At 50.9% G+C, this 19393-nt stretch overlaps 2 protein-coding genes across 2 annotated transcripts; one reads left to right on the forward strand and one right to left on the reverse strand.

Moving 5' to 3' along the window:
* Positions 1-759: 759 nt before the first annotated feature.
* On the reverse strand, positions 760-1869 carry C9H17orf50 (chromosome 9 C17orf50 homolog). Its single transcript, XM_032914226.1, has 3 exons — positions 1758-1869; positions 1367-1682; positions 760-1287 (listed from the first exon to the last, which is right to left on the reverse strand). Exons 1-3 carry the CDS (start codon positions 1867-1869, stop codon positions 1041-1043), a joined length of 675 nt encoding a protein of 224 aa, XP_032770117.1. The 3' UTR covers positions 760-1040.
* A 10452-nt stretch (positions 1870-12321) lies between these two features.
* On the forward strand, positions 12322-19314 carry Gas2l2 (growth arrest specific 2 like 2). The gene is made up of 6 exons (XM_032913078.1): positions 12322-12706; positions 13555-13796; positions 14605-14712; positions 15698-15794; positions 16357-16609; positions 17287-19314. Exons 1-6 carry the CDS (start codon positions 12322-12324, stop codon positions 18773-18775), a joined length of 2574 nt encoding a protein of 857 aa, XP_032768969.1. The 3' UTR covers positions 18776-19314.
* Positions 19315-19393: the final 79 nt, after the last annotated feature.

Genomic DNA, 19393 nt, shown 5'->3' on the forward strand with positions numbered 1-19393 from the left:
CCCTTCTCAATAGAAGCACATGGTTACTGGGTGCTGGAGACACAGGGCCATGCACTTACATACAACCCAGGGACAGCCAGCTGTGTATGGTCATCATGGAGAGACAGGGTGAACCTCTCTTCAAAACGCCCCATTTGCCTCCAAGATGGACATCAGGAAGATGAAAGAGGGCCCTCGGCGGTGAGCAGACCGCCATGGCACTCTGCAGGTTGGGTGAGGCCTGTTTGCTTGAAATGGCCCCATTCTCCAGGCCACACACGCAGCAGCATTCCGAAGCTCATGTCTGGCCAAGAATAGCTGGGATTCCTGGACAAGGAAGGAGCTCCCTGCCTTCCCCTTTTGTCTTAGCCTGTCTCAGTATTAATTTTAGCATCTGGATCTCCAGCCCTCCCTCCTCCCTCTCCACCTACCAGTGCCTGTTCACGCGCACGCATGCGCACGCGCGCACAGAAACACACACACAGTGACCACCAACAGTCAGCTCTCAGGGAGAGGAGAATTGGGCAAGGGAGCAGCCCACAGTTCCCCAGAGGCATTGCTGGCCGTGTGCCCTCCTTTCTTCTCTGTGCAGTGGACAGAATGGCCTTTGACTGCCCTTGGATGCAAGTGCTTTGTACTGCCCTGTCCCAAGAAAAACATGGAGGAACCTCCCTGCTAGCCTACTGCTGTCTGAGCTGTACCCAGCGGGAGAAAAAAGGAGTCCATCTTTATCACTCCATTCCACCTCAAGCGACTCTGATTGGAGACTTTAATGCCGAGTTAAGAGGGAAAGAGGCAATTTATTAAGAGGGCTGAGGGAACCCCAAGACTATTTTTCTCCAGGCCATGCCTGGAGAGAGACCAGAGAACCTAAAAATGACACAGGTAAGGCTGTGTTGAAGACGTGAGGGTCAGGAAAGCCGTGGGTGCTGGGTACTGTCTGGGGAGACTGAGTGCCTAGTTTCCGCTACAGTTCCACAAGACAGCAGGTGGAACAGTGAACCGACAGTGGGTCTTCTCACCAGAAGGAGGCGCTTGAAGGGACAGTTCTGTGGAACTCATTAGAGATAGAAGAGTTTGGAGCATTGCGGGCGCAGAGGCTGGGAGTATATGAGCTCAGAGCTGCCGGCGGCCTCCGCCATACCCAGATCAGGGTGCTCAAAAATACAGTGCTCCACGTAGGCCGGGTGGCTGTGCAGGGTCTTGCATTTCTTGCAGAAAAGGATCTCACAGCGCGCACAGCCTCCGTGGCGCGGTGGCCGCCGCCGCGTCTCCAACACGCACGGTTCCTCCGGGGCACCCCGCTTCCTGCGGGCCGGGGACATGAGTGCTCAGAGCCCGGCAGCCCTCCTCCCTAAGGCTCGGCCCCAAGTCCTTTTTGTCTCACCTGTCCGCGGGGGCCGCCAGGCTACCTAGCAGAGCGAACGGGCTGAGCCAGCCCCAGAAGCTGCTGTCCGAGCGTCGCAGCAGCGCCACCTGCTGGCTGCTGGACTCCTGGCGCAGCGGACTGTAGGACACGGAGCGGGCCTCGCGCTCATCCGCGTCTCGGGTGTCCTCCTCCGGCTCTCCAGTTATCGCGCTCTCAGGGTCCGACTTCTCCTCCACCGACGACGACGAGGACGACGACGAAGAATCGTCCTCCAGTTCCTCCTCCCTGGCCTCAGGATCCTCCACCTCCTTCCTCCACAAAGGGGTCTTCACGCCTGTAGACGGGGACCGGGTCAGTGCAGCCGGTTACCCTGGCTGCTTGCGTGGGGGAGATGCCCCCGGGCTGCTACCTGCTAAAGGGCATCGGAGTCCCAGACTCCCGGACTGTGGCCGAGTTCCCACCCTCTTGAGCTTCCTTGCTAAGGATTCCAAGCAAGTCACTTCGCTTCCATCAAGTTCCATTTTTCCGTCTCTGAAGCGGGAAAAGTAGCATCTACCTCAAGAGTGTCTGTGAGACTGACTTTAGATACTATCTGGGTAAAACAGTTTCCTGCTGGCGTTAGGCAAGCAATCAACGAACATATATTGCCAACCCGGAAGGAGGAGGGTTACACAACATTAATAAACCAATTGTCATTTCAATAGGTGGTCGTTTATGGGTTGGCTTTTTTTAAACGATATGTTGTTGTTGTTGTTGTTGTTATTATTATTATTATTATTATTATTATTATTATTATTATTATTATTATTGATACAATCTAACCATGCTCTAGCTGAAGAGGAAACTGACTATACAGACCAGGCTGGCCTGGAACTCACAAAGATCCTCCTGCCTCCGCCGCCTGAGTCTGTTTGTTTCTAAGTGTGACTTTCCCTGGTGTCAGGAGGCCCAGTGTCACTGGAGGTGGGGTGGGCAGGCATAGCTGACTAAACCAGAAACAGGTCTCAGACTTGATCAATTACAAGTGGGTTTCAGCCATGCCGCCCCTCTAGCTGATTAACACTTTCGTTGTGTTCACAACTCACACTTCCAGTAGTAGATAAGGGCCTGAAGCAAGTTCCTTAGCTGACACAGAAAACAAGCAGGCCTTCTCTGAGAGGTATCCATCATTCCCTCAACAGATACTCATCTAGCACACAGGCAGTCCTGGGACAGCTAGATTTATAGTGCAAAGAAGGGAGCACGGGGGTGGAGGGCTTGGGGTGTGCCCTGGAAAGATCCAGGACAATTTCCATAGACCCATCCATTTCCCAAATTAAGAATTGAGCAGAATAATTGTAATGGACAAGAAGGCTCGTGTGTGGGGTTGGGGATTTAGCTCAGTGGTAGAGCACTTGCCTAGCAAGTGCAAGGCCCTGGGTTCGGTCCTCAACTCCGGAAAAAAAAAAAAAAGAGAGAGAGAAGCAAGAAGGCTCGTGTGTGTGTGTGTGTTTGTGTGTGTGTGTGTGTGTGTTTGTGTGTGTGTGGCACTGTGATGGTTAATATTGGCAAGTTGACAGGATCAAAAAACACCTAAGAGTTTTAGTAAGGGAGTTTATAGATTGGTTTAAGTGACATGGGAAGACCCACCATGAATATGAATGACACCATCCCATGGGCTAGAGTCTGGGGCTGAGTACAAAGGAGAAAGCAAGATGCCTTGTCTCCCGAGTGAAGATGCAGTCTGACCTCTCGCATTGCCACCGGAATTTTGCTATCACAACAGATTGTACCCTCAACCATTGAGCCAGAATAACCATTTCCTTCTTTAGGCTGCTTCTGTCAGGGATTTGTCACAGTAAGGAGAGAAAAGCAACTGATGACTAGGCACCATGTGTTCAGCTTGATTTTCACGGTGCCGCTTTATCCCGGCACCTTTCACGGGGGTGAGGGGGTGGGCTGCAGAGGGCTCTCTAAATGTGACCAAGAATATCTGAAACTGCCAGTTTCGGGCCTTGCCACAAGAGGAGAGTCAGGGGACCAGATGGAGACCAGCCTGGTCTACATAGTGAAGGCCAGGCCTAACAGCTGGAAAGAGGTGCTGGGAGACATTTTGGGAAGTGGTGGAATGGGGAATAGGGTTGGAAAGAGGTTAGGGCTGGTTGTCAGTAATGGGAAGCCGTGCACGCTCTGATGGCGAGGCATGCGCAGACTGTATTGTAGCGTGTTCCCTCCAACGGGATGCGGGGCTCTAAGAATCACTGCAAAAGAAATAGGTGGTGGTTCCTGCTGATGATCTCAACACACACACACACACACACACACACACACACACACACACACACACACACACAAAGGCTACATAGCAGGAGGATTGCTGAGAGCTCAGGACAGCATCCTGTGCTATGTGATAGATTCCAGGCCAGCCTGGGCTACAATCTGAGTCCTGTCTAAACCCCCTTCACTTTAATTTTGCTTTTGTTTTAGGGAGTGAGATTTTCTTAAGTAATTGTTTGTTTATTTGTAGCTCTGGCTGTTCTGTAATTCATTATGTAGACCAGGATGGCCTCAAACTCACAGAGATCCACCTGCCTCTACCTCCTGAGTGCCACCCTGCCCACCCTGCCCACCCCTCTCTGAAAAAGATCCTTAACGTCCAGGCCAGAGGAGACAGAGAGAGGTCTGAATAGGAACAAGCAGAGATTAGAGAGCTGTTGGACGATGGCAAGAGTATTTGGGAGGAGAAAGTCAAGGGCTTGTAGAAACATGGATGGGTAACTGGGGAATGGTTTGATTTTTCTAACATCACCATGGTGATGGGCTAGTTGCTCAAGATGGGTCAAGTGGTTCTGTCTTGGTCCACACCCTTTCTAGCCCCACTCACCGTGTTTATCCATCCTTCCCAATGCTTGTCCTGCCTGTTCCCTCCGGTCAGGAATTGGGATGTGGGGGATGCCCAGTGCCTATAGAACTCCATATGGTTTCTAGGGCATCTGTTAAATCACAGGGGGGTGGTTCTAGAATCTCAGCTGCCTAAGGCTCTACTTAGGGACCGATGTCTTTTCTCGAATCTCCAGACTCAGACAAAACCCACATGTCCCCTACCTTACCCCAAGGAGGATTCCAATGGGGAATAGTGTTGGCCCCGGTAGACTGAGTTCAAATCCCACCTCTACCACATAAATATAAAGCCTATCAGACCTTCAGCAGCAATCATTTTACAGGAACAGTTATTCAGTTAGGCCATTTGCCAGGGATGACACTTAGGAGTCGTATCCTTGAGTCATTCTCTAAGTCCCAATATCCCTTGACAGACACACCTAAGTCAACAAACCCAGCCGGGGACTTAGGAAACTGAGACCCAAATTCCCAAGGCCCAGTTCATCTCAACTACCTCCCCAGGCCCGACCTACCCACCAGCTTTGTCTTTTACTTTTCTTAGGGTGATTTGGGGGTTTATGGAATTTCAATGTGTGTCGGAGGCCAAAGAGCTGGTTCAGCAGCTAAAAGCACTTATCATTTTTGCAGAGGACCCTGTTTGGTTCCCAGTGCCAATATGGTGGCTCACAACTATCTACCACTCCAGTTCCAGAGGATCCGGTACCACCTTCTGGCTTCTGCAGGCACCAGACACACACATGGTGCATGGACATACGTGCAGGCAAAACATGTATACCTAAGATAAAGAAATCTTTTTTTAAAAAAGTTGGAGTGTCGTAAAAATAATGCTAGCCTAAGACCACATCAGGACTTGTTCTCACAGGAATAAAACCAGCTTTCAGTGAAAGCACGTGAATACACAATTTTACCAGAATATAGGCAGAACGCCTCCTACACTACCTCTGGGTACACTACATGCTACCCAGAAGCCCCCTGGAGAGGGGACCCCCAATGAGAATGTGTGAAAACTTGAAATGAAATGTTTTCCATACAAAGGGTTCAGTATCAGGAAAGAATGAGTTGCCTTTACTAGCAAGCCTGAGCTCTACTGTTCACACATCATGCCCAGGGAACAAGGGGAAGCCTCATACCAAACGGAGATGAATGCCTGTGAGCCCAGTATTTGGAAATCCGAGATAGGGTGATTGTGAGTTTGAGACCAACCTGGGCTATAAATGAGATCCGAGAGAGAGAAGAGAGAGAGAGAGAGAGAGAGAGAAGAAGAGAGAAGAAGAAGAAGAAGAAGAAGAAGAAGAAGAAGAAGAAGAAGAAGAAGGAAGGAAGAAGAGGAGGAGGAGGAGGAGGAGGAGGAGGAGGAGGAGGAGGAGGAGAAGGAGGAGGAGGGAGGAGGAGAGGAGGAGGAGGAGGGAGAGGGGAGGGAGAGGGAGGGAGGGAGGATGGATTGGCAATACGGATAGCTTTAAATCATCCATTAGGGCCATATATTCATATACGCCTCTGTTAGGACCCTCCGGAAAATCCTAGCTTGTGTAGAGAAAGGGAGCAGGGCTTTGGAAGGTTGAACATAGGTCAGCTAAAGTGTATGTGGCTGATCAAAGATTAAAATGACTAATTAGCCATGGCCCCAACTTCATACCGCTTATTCACCCAATAAACCAAAAGGTAGGGGATGCAGGACTGGTTCAATGTCCTGGTGACAGTATTCATGGCCACGGGCATCATCAGACTCTCTGGCTTGTGCTGAGGACTCTGTCACTGAAGCCACAGGCTGGTGTGGGTCCCAGAGACTCTCTTTTTTCTCCCTTTTCTTGCCTAACCCCCGCTTAGCTGGTCAGCCCCTGGACTCCATCCTTCTGTTCCCCAGGGCAGGCATTTCCTCAGAACCAGACCATGCTGAATTCTGGAGACTGCCCATTCCCTCCACAGTCCCCAGGAGCTGGCCTGCCTTTCCCAAGCCTTCAAGAACCCACTGAGCAAAAGCTGAGGCATCGTCTCTCCATCCTTCCCACACTAGTGGCCCTAGGAAACAGCCCACGCTCCCTGTTCCACAGGCCAGGCCTGTGATTCCAACACAGCCAGAGGTCTCTGTTCCTGGGGCTGAGCTACACTAAAGTCACCTGCCAGCTCTCCCTGATAGTAGGTGCGTTCCAGATGCTGGAGAGAAGAGCATGTGGCTTCTAGGGGGAGATCAGGGAGGAGAGTCAGGGACAGACCAGTCTCCTGGGCTTGAAGGATGCACATCAATAGGGGGCTTAGCCATAAGCAACAGAAAACAGGTCTGGCTAAAGCAAGTAGGAGAGGTTTCTCTGGTTATGGAGGAGTTCACAGAACCACCGATCTGTTGGGAAGAAGGAGATTTTGGGGCCTGGCACCATAGCTAAATTTCTACCACAGAACACCAATTGTGAAGCATTCAGGAATTCAGGTGTACATGTCACCGCAGCTGCCCTAAGAATGGATCCATCACCGCTTCTGGGTACCACTGGATCCATGAATCCAATGGATTCCAACCAAGGTCACAGGCTAACCAAAAGGGACTGGGGCCCGTCAAACTCCCAAAGACGGAACCAGATGCCTTCTGGGCAGGGAAAGCACCAGAAAAGCATGTAGCCTTCTGACCCAGGCTGTAAAACTCATGGTTCTTCCCAGTTACCTCTGCGTAGGCAGGATAAACACTACTTTGTCTGCTAGTGGACTTGCGGTTTCCAAAGTCATTTTGCCTGTAAGTGACAGCAGACCAACTCACACTAACAAGACAAGAGGGTGACTGTGTCCTTCCTTTGTCACAGATGGCACAGATGATGGTTCTGTGTCTAAATCCCCTTAATTTCTGTTCATCAACATGTTCTCTGACCTAAGAAGAATATGAGCACAGAATTTCTCATGTCTTTCTTTTTTAAATAAAAATTTTAGGGCTGGAGAGATGGCTCAGCGGTTAAGAGCACCCGACTGCTCTTCCAGAGGTCATGAGTTCAATTCCCAGCAACCACATGGTGGATGCTCACAACCATCTGTAAAAAGATCTGATGCCCTCTTCTGGTGTATCTGAAGACAGCTACAGTGTACTTATATATAATAAAATAAAATAAATCTAAAAAAAAAAATTTTATCTATTTTTATCTTATATGTGTGAGTGTTTTACCTACATGAACGTATGTGTACCATATGCATGCCTGGTGCCCATGGAGGCCAGAAGAGGGCGTTAGATCCCTAGCATTAGAATTATGGGTGATTGTAGGCCAATATGGGGGTGCTAGGAACTGAACCTAGGTCCTCTACAAGAGCAGCAAGGGCCCTTAACCACTGAACCACCTTTCTGGCCTTCTCATTTCTTTCTTAAGACCTAACTCACATTTTATTTACAACATTAAGTCTTCCATTTAGAACACAAGTCTACCCAATTCCCTCCCAGACTTAACTAAATCTCTATTAAAGTTCTCCGCCGTTTCATGTGTAGGTTTAAACCCCTGAGGTTGGGTCAGCAAGAAGGCTCGTGGCTTAGAGGGTAAGAAAACTTTTGACCAAGCCTGGGGACCTGAGTTGGATCCCTTGGGCCCACATGGTGGAGAAATAGAACTGACCCCTGCAAGTTGCCCTGTGACTTCCGCATGCACGCTGTAGTGTGCACATACATAGAGGAAACGCTGTATTTAACTGAAATAGACTACAGATTTTTAAAATTTTAGTTTAGATAACTTAAGGGTTGGCAGGTTAGATCCTGTTTGTGCACACAGTCTGATTGTATATGAATGTTGCCTTACATGCTAATTGAGTCATAAAAATTAAAGTAAAAAACAAAGGGTGATCTGTAACACAGATGGTATATGGCACCAAAAGCCAAAAGATGTGCTGCCTGACTCTTTACACAAACCATAGAGCCAAGACTTATAAAGATTTTGTTTGTGGGACTACTGTATGGTTGGGACTATAATTTGTCTCTGTCTCCACTTCCCCCTTCTTCCTTTTAGTTAAGAACCACCTCTGAGGTTGGGGATTTAGCTCAGTGGTAGAGCGCTTGCCTAGGAAGCACAAGGCCCTGGGTTCGATCCCCAGCTCCGAAAAAGAACCAAAAAAAAAAAAAAAAAACCACCTCTGAACACTGACTGACAGGACTCATGGCCACCAGCTAGTTTCAGCCTCCCTTGCAGCTCCATGCCTAAACCTTGGCGCAGCTCATGTGAAAAAAAGTTACGTATATACCTTACACGTCACATCCTTAAAGGAAGCTGTCAGAGCCCACACACTCTCTGCATCTCCTCCACACGTCTGGGGAAGACAGAGCCCTGGGAAGCCGGCATGGATTCTGTAAGTGGTGGTAGTAACTGGAGGGAACCACAGACAGAAAAGCCATCCTTTTACCTACTTTGAGAGGTGTGTGTGTGTGTGTGTGTGTGTGTGTGTGTGTGTGTGTGTGTGATACTTCCTTCGGAACAAGTCATTGTTTTAGGTGGTCTTTTCGTTTTTTTATCTGGCTGACAGATGGGCAGGAGACAAGTCGTTGGCCATTAGACAACAAAAATAAGAACTCCAGTACCCTAAGGTTCCCTGTCCCCAAAGGTCTTGTGTACCCCAAGGTCCTCTGTCCCTTTATCTTTATATTTGTTTGCCAGTCCTTCTCTTAGCTCTCTATGTATACAGGGAATATGGCTTCACAACTGCATCCCTAAAACCATAACATCCAATTGGAAGAAGCGTGTCTTGTAGCACCAATTCAGAAGCCACAGAGAAGGGCGCTGGGAAGATGGCTCAGCGGTTAAGAGCACTGGCTGCTCTTCCAGAGGACCTGAGTTCAATTCCCAGCAACCGCATGGTGACTCGCACACTCTGTAACTCCAGTTCAAGGGGATCCATGCCCTCTTCAGCCTCAAGAGCACTAGGCATGCACGTGGTACACAGACACGCATGCAGACAAAACATTGACAGACATTAAATAAATAAAAGTACATTTTAAAAGCTTTTTTAAAAAAAATCACAGGCAGGGCTCTGTGTGGATGATGCTGGGTCACGTGATCATCTAGATGAGAAGCTCCCAAGGTGAAGAAAGGGAAGATTTTTGCCATTCAGAAGACATAGGGCAATAGTGGAGATGTTCTAAGATGTTGTAACAGTCTGAGGTATGTGCTATGGGCATATTGGTGGGTAGAGGACCTTCTGACAAATGTCCCACAGTGCTCAGGACAGTCCTCTACAGTAAAGAACTGACTAGTCAGGGCCTCAGAGTGTCAAGGCTGGACACCCTGTTTTAGATCAATTCTATGAACTCTGCAGGGGCAACATGGCATGTGGCGCCCTCTCATCACCTGGTCTAAGCCGCCACTGCCCTCCTTAGATGGTGCTGGTATTCCAAAAGTTATTCCTGCGGCACTGCAGTCCCTCCACACAGCTGCCCAAGTAAGGGCGTGTCCCTGCCCTCAACTCCATAGTACACTCACCATTTCACTCAGAGAAAAGGCATCTTGGCATCCCCCTGCCAGGCTCTGGCTGACTTGGGGCCTCATTTCTTCTTGCCTCATGTCTGTCCTCTTTACTTTTTTTTTCAGGTTTTATTCATTTAATGTGCTTGCTGCTATACCATACTCTGTTTACTATATCCATTCATGGCCTGTTGTCCAGAGAGGCCCGCCGAGGGTGTCGGATCCCCTGCAGCTAGAGTTACAGACAGCTGTGAGCTACATGTGGGTGCTGGGAATCAAACCCAGATCCTTTGGAAGAGGAGCCAGAGAGCTCTTAACCTCTAGGACCTCCCCCCAGCCCTTCTCCTGCTCATCCTTCTAAGAAAGATTTGTTTATTTTCATTTCATCTCTATGAGTGTTTGCCCACATATGTGTGTGTGTACCATGTGCGAGCCTGGTGCTAGCAGAGGCCAGAAGAGGGTGCCTGATCCCCTGGAACTGCAGTTACCAACCATCTGTGAGCAGCCATGTGCATGCTGGGACCTGAACTCAAGTCTTCTGCAAGAGCAGCCAGTGTTGTTCACTGCCGAGCAGACTGTCCATCCCTCCTCACTTTTGTTCTTAAACGTGTGTGTGTGTGTGTGTGTGTGTGTGTGTGCACGTCCGTGCGCCATGGGTGTGCAGGTGCCCATGGAGGACAGAAGAGGGCATCAGATCCTCTGGGGCAGGCGTTACAGATAGTTATTATATGGGTCCCGGGAAGCAGCGATCCCTCTTAAGTGCTGCGGAACTATCTCTCCAGCCACCTCCTGTTGCTATTCTTTCTTTTTTTAGCACTGCTATTCTCGGAACATACCAAGCATGCTCCTGCCTCCAAGCCTCGGCACTGGTGGCTTTTCTTCCTCATGCAGGCTCATGTCCTCATTCTCTCAGGTCTCAGTTCAAGTGACACCTTGTCATCAAGGCTTTCCTTTATGAATGGCATTACCTCTTCTAAAGCCACCACTCTCTTCTCCTGTATCCCCCCTGGTTTTATCACTGCCTGATTGACTACACATCTATTCTGTTGTTACTTGTTTTGTCTTTTGATTTTTTTTTTTTGAGACGGGGTCTTACCATGCATGCCAATCTGGACTTGAGTTTGCTATGTAGGCTGGCCTCGAACTCTCAACCCTCCTGCCTCAGCTTCTCAGCTGCTGAGATTACGGGGATGTGCCTGAACTCTGAACCAGACTTCTTTGTTCATCTACCACCCATCTCCCAGTAACATATATGTAACATACATGTAGCCTTCATGAGTTCAGGCAGTGACGTTTTTGTTTGTTGCTGTATCTAAGCTCCGTGATGGTGTCTGGTACATGGTAAAGGCTTAAGAACTCTGTTAGCCAGGGGATGGTGGGGTGTGTCTCTAATTTCATCACTTTAGAGACAGAGGTGGTTGGATCTCTGAGCTGGAGGCCGTCTACAGAGTGAGTTCCAGGGCAGCCAGGGCTACACAGAGAAACACTGTCCCAAAAAACTAACTACATACATACATACATACATACATACATACATACATACAGGGACAAAACAGAGAAGAAAGAGAAGGGGGAAGAGGAGGGAGGGAGGGAGGGACGGAGAGAGAAAGAGAGAGAGAGAAAGAGAGAGAGAAAGAGAGAGAGAGAATGAATGAATGAATGAATGAATGAATGAATGCATGCATGCATTGCTGTGACCATGGGAGGAGATTGTTCTAGAAGAATCACATGGATGGAACAAATTCTCCAGAGCGGATGGGAATCATGGCATTCAGACAGAGATTCTGGGAGAGCTTTGGGAGAGCTGGGGCTCACCCAGGCTGTGTCTGTGTATTCTGGTGTTTACACACACACACACACACACACACACACACACACACACACACACACAGCACCCTAGGATAGTCAATGTCCTTCCCATTGAACAGTTGACAAACTAAGGCACAGAGAGACCAGGGCCTTCGTGCCACCTCCAAAGGGATTTAGGGCAAAGCTCCCATCTTAAGGCTCTATTTCTGTGTCTCTGCTCATTCATTTCCAGTGCTCACCCATCCTTAAGCCCCAGCCCCTGAACTTCTCCCTCAACTACCCCAAAGCCCCCAGGAGTCAACTGTGACAGAGACCCAGTCCCATCTTCTCTGGCTGGCTCCCTGTGCTCAGGCCAACGGGCACTTGGCTGCGGAAGGAAGGGTTAACAAGGAGTGTTTGTAGCAGCTGCTGTCTCCAAGGAGAGGAAGGAAAGCAGAGCAGCAGGCTGCGACCGACATGGCCGACATGCTTGTCTTCCCGGCTCCCTGGGCTCCCTGGCGGGTGACCGTGGCGGTAGATGACCTGTCCAGCCCTGGGAAGAGAGGACTACCCTCAACTTCCACCAGTCCCCGAAGCTCTGAACTCTGAATGGACTAGGCAGCTGAGAGTGAGGTCGGTTGCTGCTGCAAGCTACCAAAGTTCAGGCAGGGACTGAGGAATGTGGGCAGTGGGGGCTGGGCCTCGCCCAGAGACTGAAGCCCGCAGCAAGCCAGCGGCAGCGTCAGACACGCTGGGATCTTAGAGAGTTGAAGGGGACCCATTGAATCAAGGAGAACTGCGCCAGGACCTTGACCTAGCAGGCAGCAGAAGTAAAGAGCCAACAGTGCGGGACAGGAGGCTCCTACTTGCTCCCATACTTGAGTCCCAATCATGTCTCAGCATGTGGGACACGGGAGGAGACCCAGGACCCCAGGACCTCCTGTGCGCAGCATCCGACCCTTCAAGTCCAGTGAGCAGTACCTGGAGGCCATGAAGGAAGACCTGGCTGAGTGGCTTCGGGATCTGTACGGGCTGGACATTGATGCAGCCAACTTCCTGCGGGTGCTGGAGACTGGGCTGGTGTTGTGCCGGCATGCCAACACCGTCACGGAGGCTGCTCTGGCCTTCCTGGCTGAGGCACCTGAGAGAGCTCAAAAGATTCCCATGCCCCAGGTTGGCGTTTTCTGCAATGGGGCTGCTCAGCCGGGTACGTTCCAGGCCAGGGACAACATCTCCAACTTTATCCAGTGGTGTCGCAAGGAGATGGGGATCCAAGGTAATGCAATCACCTCAGACCTTTATGCTGTAGGGGCACGCATCACTTGGAGACTTAAGCTAAGTTAGACCAGGGGGTCAGGAGTTGAAGTATTCTAGATTTTCCATGCAGTGGTTTTCTTTTAGTGCATCAGTTTCTCCATCTCACAGTAAATCCTTAGTAAGTCACACTGGTTACCAATAGACATTCACCAACGATTAAATCCACGAGGATATATGCATTGCCTCTTCTGTTTCCAGTGCATGATGGGTACCTAGAACTGAGGAGAGTAGGGTCCAAATGCCCAGGAATGCATGCTCTAGGAAGGCAGACAGGTAAATTCAGAAATTACATCCCAGGGTGATGCGTGCTTCAAAGATATATATCTCCCAGAATGGGAATGGGAAGGTGGTCAGTCTGATGACATAGTAGTGGGCTCCAGCAAGGGCAACAAGAGGGAGGAGATTTGGGCTAAGGAGAGCAGTCCTGGACTGAGCCTTTTAGGGTAAGGTAGCCAAAGTCTATAGTCAAGTTAGCCTGGTTATCTAGAGCTGAATTTAGGGTGTCTGGAGGACGGGGAAGAAGAGAAGAAACTACTTCCTGCTAGGATCTTCTTGTTGGCTAAGTGGACCGCAAGAACGCCAGATAGGAAGAGCTCTCCTTTTGCCCTGGGACCAGCCAGGCTCCAAATACCAGCTTCTGCAGTTAGCCTGGCTGCCTCGTGTGGACTCCTTCTAAGAGCTTCCTCCACCTGAGATGCTGAGACCGGAGCCATCCTCCTGTGTCCACTACCCCTCCCTGCCTTGGGATGGGTTCCAGCGGGAGACTTAAGTCACTCGTTCCCCCTTCTCTCCTTTGTCCCACACCAGAGGTGCTGATGTTCGAGACAGAGGACCTGGTACTACGCAAGAACGTCAAGAGCGTGGTATTATGTCTACTGGAGCTGGGTCGCCGCGCTTGGCGCTTTGGGGTGGCAGCGCCCGCCCTGGTGTATCTGGAAGAGGAAATTGAGGAGGAGCTGCGGCGCGACCTGGACCTGCCCTCGCCGGACCCGCCATCACCCGTACCCCCTGCCCGCAGGCCCTGCCACTTCCACAACCTGGACCAGATGGTGAGGTGCCTGGCTACGCCCTCAGGCCGAGCATGTGCCCTGCCTCCCTCTTTCCCAGTCTCCACTGCCCCCTCCACTCTGAGCCCCACCCCTAACCACATGTGACATCAGCTATTGCCGCCTTTGCACCAGCCTGGCACTGCACCTCTCATTTAACCCTGAGGACTGGGTGTCAAGAACGTGGTGTCCTCGCTACCAGCTATCGCCCGCCATGTGGCTTTGAGCAAATCATTTAACCTTTCTGAACTTCTCTTCACCAGCATCTAGTGTAAGGAGACACAGTGCCTATTTTCTGTGAGACTTAAGTAGCCCAACATAAAGTCCATGGGACAAAGAGTGGGGTCCCACCATAGAGGAGCTCCCTGAGGCTACCCCTATTCCCGTCACTGCGGGAAGTGGGGCTCTCAGAGGATTCCCCCCTTTTTTCATTTTTTTCTTCCCTCTATCTCCCCATTTCTTCTCTTCTGCTTTGCTCTGCTCTTTCCCTCCCTTTGCTGTGTGGCCAAAGGTGGTCTCAAACTCATGAGCCCAAGCAATCCTTCGGGACGGTTTCTTACCTGAAGGCCTGTGATGGTTGTTCTACGATGGCCAGATAGCACAGCTCAATATATGCCACAATCAGCAGGGGAAGTGGACAGCAGGGGGCTTCCCCATGTGTTTTGAAAAGCCTTCCCCTTCCTACCTGCCTCTCAGCCCCGAGCCCTGACCTCAGCCCCAGCCTGGTGGTACTTAGCTTGACCCAGTATGAGAGTGGCCTTAGGTACTCAGGCAGAGAAGAGACCTGAGCCTCTGCCCCCACTGCCCACAGGTGCAGAGCCTCGTGAGCCACTGCACATGCCCAGTGCAATTCTCCATGGTCAAGATATCTGATGGCAAGTACAGAGTGGGGGACTCCAACACTCTCATCTTCATCCGGGTAAGTCTGACTTAGGTGGGGGGAGATCCAGGGTCAGTGAATTGGGGTTTATTTTCATAGAACCTTGACTAAGCCTGGGGGTGAAGGCAGGAAGTCAGCCACCATGCACCCCAAGTCACTGGGCCGAGAGGCTTTCCCTTATCTTGGAAATTTCCAGAAGATCCAGCCAAAGTTGACAAGCTTATCATATGCCCCCCTCAGTAGAGCTGGTACCATCATCCTCTAGCACCTCCATCAGAGCTGAGTCTACAGGGTGCCCCCAGGCAGAAATACAGTATAAGGGGGTACCCTCACTTTTCTACTCCACAGGATAGGTCAGAGTAAGGGACCCAAGAACCTGGGCTTTTGTGTTCCGTGTGCAGCCCTAGCCATGTGGATCCCAAAGTACCCCCCTCTAGCAGCATTGAAGGTCTGGGGTAGGCTTCTCGCTAGCCCTTCCCCATCTCTGGCTTCATCTCCAGGAGATGCTCTATGCTTAGGAATGTGGACAGCAGTTGAGCATGGGCAAGCCCCTTCCTTGGGGGCATAGAGCACACCTTGGAGCAGAGCCAACAACAACCAGAGACCCTGTGGCAATAAATAGTCTTGTGATGTGGACATGGGCCAGGGATTGTGGATCCATTTTTGAACTGTGGAAATTAAAGTTTGGAAAGTCTATAGGACCTGTGCCATTTCAGAGTTGAGCAGGATTCCTACTGTCTTTGACACAGATCACGGGCATAATAGATCCATAGCAATTGCAAGCAGAGGCGGGCGCAAAGCCCTGTATGGCAACAAGAGTGTCCTGGGACCTGGCAAGTATTCCAAATGCCTATGTGATACCTTGTCCAGTTGTGGCTGTGCTGCTTCCTGTTTAGCAGTTTGGCCCCCACCCTTGACAAGTGATGTCTGATACCGGTCTCCCAATCACACACGTGTGTAAGGGAGCATACAGGAATAGGGGAAACCCTCCACTCAGCTCTCAACCTCACCTTTGTCCCCTCAGATCCTCCGGAGCCACGTGATGGTACGTGTTGGGGGTGGCTGGGACACGCTGGGTCATTATCTGGATAAACATGACCCCTGCCGGTGCACATCCCTCTGTGAGTTCCCCAGAAGTTTTTCCCTATGGGGCTGATTAGACATAGCTCCTAGTTGAGAGGCCACTTGTGGGAGGGTAAATAGGCCTGATCTTCAGGGCTCCGCTGTACCGGGATCTGTGGGTGAGGACCGAAGGGCAGTCATGGCTCAATACTAAGAGTAGCCACAAGGTGGCGCGCAAGGCACGCAGAAACATTGGCCAAGGTACATGTCAGTAGAGTTCAGATTTGGCCTTGGGTCCACACAGTGGGGCTGAAGTCTGTCTCAGGAGGTTTTCAGTCCTTCTCTAATCTGCATCAGTACCTCAAGTCACCCTGAATAAGCATACAATTTAAATAAAAGTTGCAGATCGGCAATGCCACATAGCTTTCAGTAAATCCTGATGTTGGGCTCCCTGACCAGACTGTGTCCCCTGAGTCCCTTTATAGAAACTGGGACTACCACAATAGGCTCTGGTACCTCCACGGGGGAATAAGGAGAATTTGACAGGGTGGAACAATGAGTTTCATAAACAGGACTTGAACTCTTTTTTTCTTCTTCTTTCTCTGGGGCCTATTGTGGTAGCCCACAAACCAGGCAGCTTCCTGAAGCCTCCAGGACCACCGGTGCAGCATGAAGTGAAGGTGCAGGATGGGCCTTCACAGCCCCAGCCTCTGATGACCATCAGCCGCTCACAGAGCCCACTGCCTCCAGTGGACTGGAAGACATACACCTCTTCCAGCCGAAAGCTGAGGCCTCCCACTCCCTCTTCTTCTGGACCCCGTAGTGAATCCCCAGCGAGGGCCAGAACCCCTAGAGAGATGGCTCCATTCCTGAGGTACAAGAGAGGGATGTGGAAGTGCCCCCCCATAAGACTATTCTCAGTGGTTCATTCCCCAAGATAAAGGGAACAATATTTTACCCCAACAAAAAAGTCACATAAGTCAGATATGACAGCAAATGCCTAGAGTCCTGGCATTCAGGCAGCCAAGGCAGGAGGATTGTGAATTTGGGCCCTTCCAAGGCCACTTCAGGAGGCCATATCACAAAAACCACATAACCCATAGGAACAATGCTCCCCTCGTATGCACAAGGCCCTGGACTCTACACCCCAGGGATGCAGAACAAGACAAGGCTTCAGGTGTTTGCAATCAAAACAGCATCCGGGACTTAAAGGTCATCTAGTTGGTCCAAATACTTAGCCATCTTGTAGAGAAGGAGGCTGAGGCCATGCTCAGTGTTCTTCCACTTTGTGATAGGGCTAAGATTGAAACCTGCCCTGAATATGGGAAGATTATCGGTCTTCTGGCCTAGAATTTTCCCTTGAAAGGTCTGAAGTTCCTTTCTATACGTTGCATGGGGAGCAAGGGTGCCCAGGCTGCTAGAATGCCTGCATAGGGGCTCTTGGTCAGTCCCAGGGAAGAACACTAGTTCTTTAAGCCCCCTATAGTGTTCCCATGGGAAATGCCTCTGATTGTCCTGAGTCCTTTCCAAGCCTGTTTTTCTTCTTTTCAGGTCCCAAGAAAAACCAACTCCGTCTCAGAGGATGTCATCCCCTGGTCCCCAACTCTCATCTCCTTGTAGGGGACCAGACCTACAGAGTACCCTGTCAGGAAGGGGAGTGAATAGATGCCCAGGTGAACTGCCCAGAGGAAGGACGCCCACGTCTTGGGTTCCCAAGGAAGCAGACAGTCGAGGAGCACACACCAAGGCCCCCATACCCCAGAGGCTCCAAATCCCTGAGACCACCAGTAAAAAGACACCAGCGAGAGGACCATCTCCCCCACCCCGTTCCTCCAGCCTAGCCAGTCCCCACACTATCTGGCTCCCCGACCAGGGAGCCTCCCCACAGATTAGTGGACCCATGTCTGCTCAATCTTCATCCCCTGGTAAAGGGCTCACCAAGATCCCTATTCGGCTGTCCCCTGCCCGACCCCCAACTCCAGGAAGAGGCTCTTTGGGTACTGAAGGTGGAGGCTCCATGCAGAGAGGTTCCCTCTCATCGAGGGCCCTTGCAGGGAATCTGGATAGTTCTACACATGGGCATCATTCTGTGGACGTAAGCAAGGACCACCAGACAGTCATACAGATTTCTTCAGAGACTGAAGACCCCAGGAGCTTGGGTACACGGGAATGGAAAGAGAGATACACCTCTCTGCCCCTGGGCAGGACCAGAGAGCCAGCCCTCTATGATAACCTTAAAGAGGAGCTTGTGGCCAACATGAAACTGCTGGAGGTGGGGGCTGCCTGCACTCAGGGTACAAGGTCTCAAGCCATCCCTCGAAGTGGGGTCTATGTCCCCAGCCTGGGTGGGACGTGGCCTGAGCCTAGGGGTCCTTACGATAAAGTCATCCAGGAACTGATTCAGGGTCCTCCACGTCTCCTTAAAGTGGATCTGAAAGCCTGGAAGGTAGGATCCGAATGCCCCCCCAGGCCAATTGTGAACCCAGGAAGCCCCAAAGAGGAGCAAGGTTCCAGAGAGAGGGGGACAAGGAGAAAGGCATGCCCAAGTGCCCAGGGTACCACGGTGAGGACCATGTCACCTGCAAGAGGGCAGGCCTGCTCAACCTTGCCTGTATCTGCCAACCTGAAAGCTCCCACACATTCATGTTCAGATCTCAGTTCTGATAAAGCCAAGGTATGTCTGGGCAAGGGCAAAAGAACTCTCCGGAAACCCCAGAAGGTCCCTTCCATTTACAAGCTGAAGCTGAGACCCAGAATCCGGCCCCGTAGAGACCACAGGCCCGAAAAGAGACCTTCCAGGATTCCCAAGCCACTGGTCTACCCCTTCCTTGGTCCAGCCAGGACAGCTCCTGGAAGCAGGCTCTTAAAAGCTACATTAAGTGGCATGGGAGGGGATGTGAATGGAGTAGGTAAAAAGGAGGAAGAGAAAAAGAAAGAAACCAGCATCTCATTGGAGAGCAGCATCCAACCTTCAGAGAGCCGGGAGCCTATGCAGCTTGATGGAACCCCACTTCCACCGGAGGAGGAATCTTGGGTCTGAAGAGCCTCAAATCGGGACGAGCACAGCAAAAACACATGCAGTGCAGCAGTGTGTGTGTGTGAGAAAGTACAGTCTCTCACTCAGCACAGTGTCTCGGCCAGGAATAGGTCCTAAGACCCCATCAGTTGTGCAAAAGGGCAGCCCATATCTCTCATTGCAAGCCAGCATCGAACCAGGGGTGATAGAGCCCATCTTATCGTTGCCACCAAGAACATCTCCTCGGCCTCTGAGCATTTCCACAGCCGTCAGTTATTAAATATGTGTGCGTCTCAGCTTTTGGGATCTTTCCCCCAAGACTGCAGAAGAGTAGAGAGGTGCAAATCCAAACATGGTTTCTGCTGGAGGCGATGGGGACAAAGTGGGGTGAGCTGTCAGCAAGCGAAGCTTATCAGTTCGGTGCTCAGGACCTTGGACAGCGACAGGGCAGCTCCGCACAGGTTCCCGAAAGCTGGCTGGTCGGCAGCCTTGGACTTGGACAATCTTTGAAGATTTGCCTCTGGTTCTGAGAACAGAGATGGCTCAGGATGACAGCGAGCTGGTTAATGGCATCCATCATACCTCTGTGTCTAAGAATCTGTGGTTCTGAGGCCCCAAATTTGACCCTGACTGGGATGTAGA

Source organism: Rattus rattus, chromosome 9 (assembly GCF_011064425.1).
Source record: "Rattus rattus isolate New Zealand chromosome 9, Rrattus_CSIRO_v1, whole genome shotgun sequence".
NCBI lineage: Eukaryota > Metazoa > Chordata > Mammalia > Rodentia > Muridae > Rattus > Rattus rattus.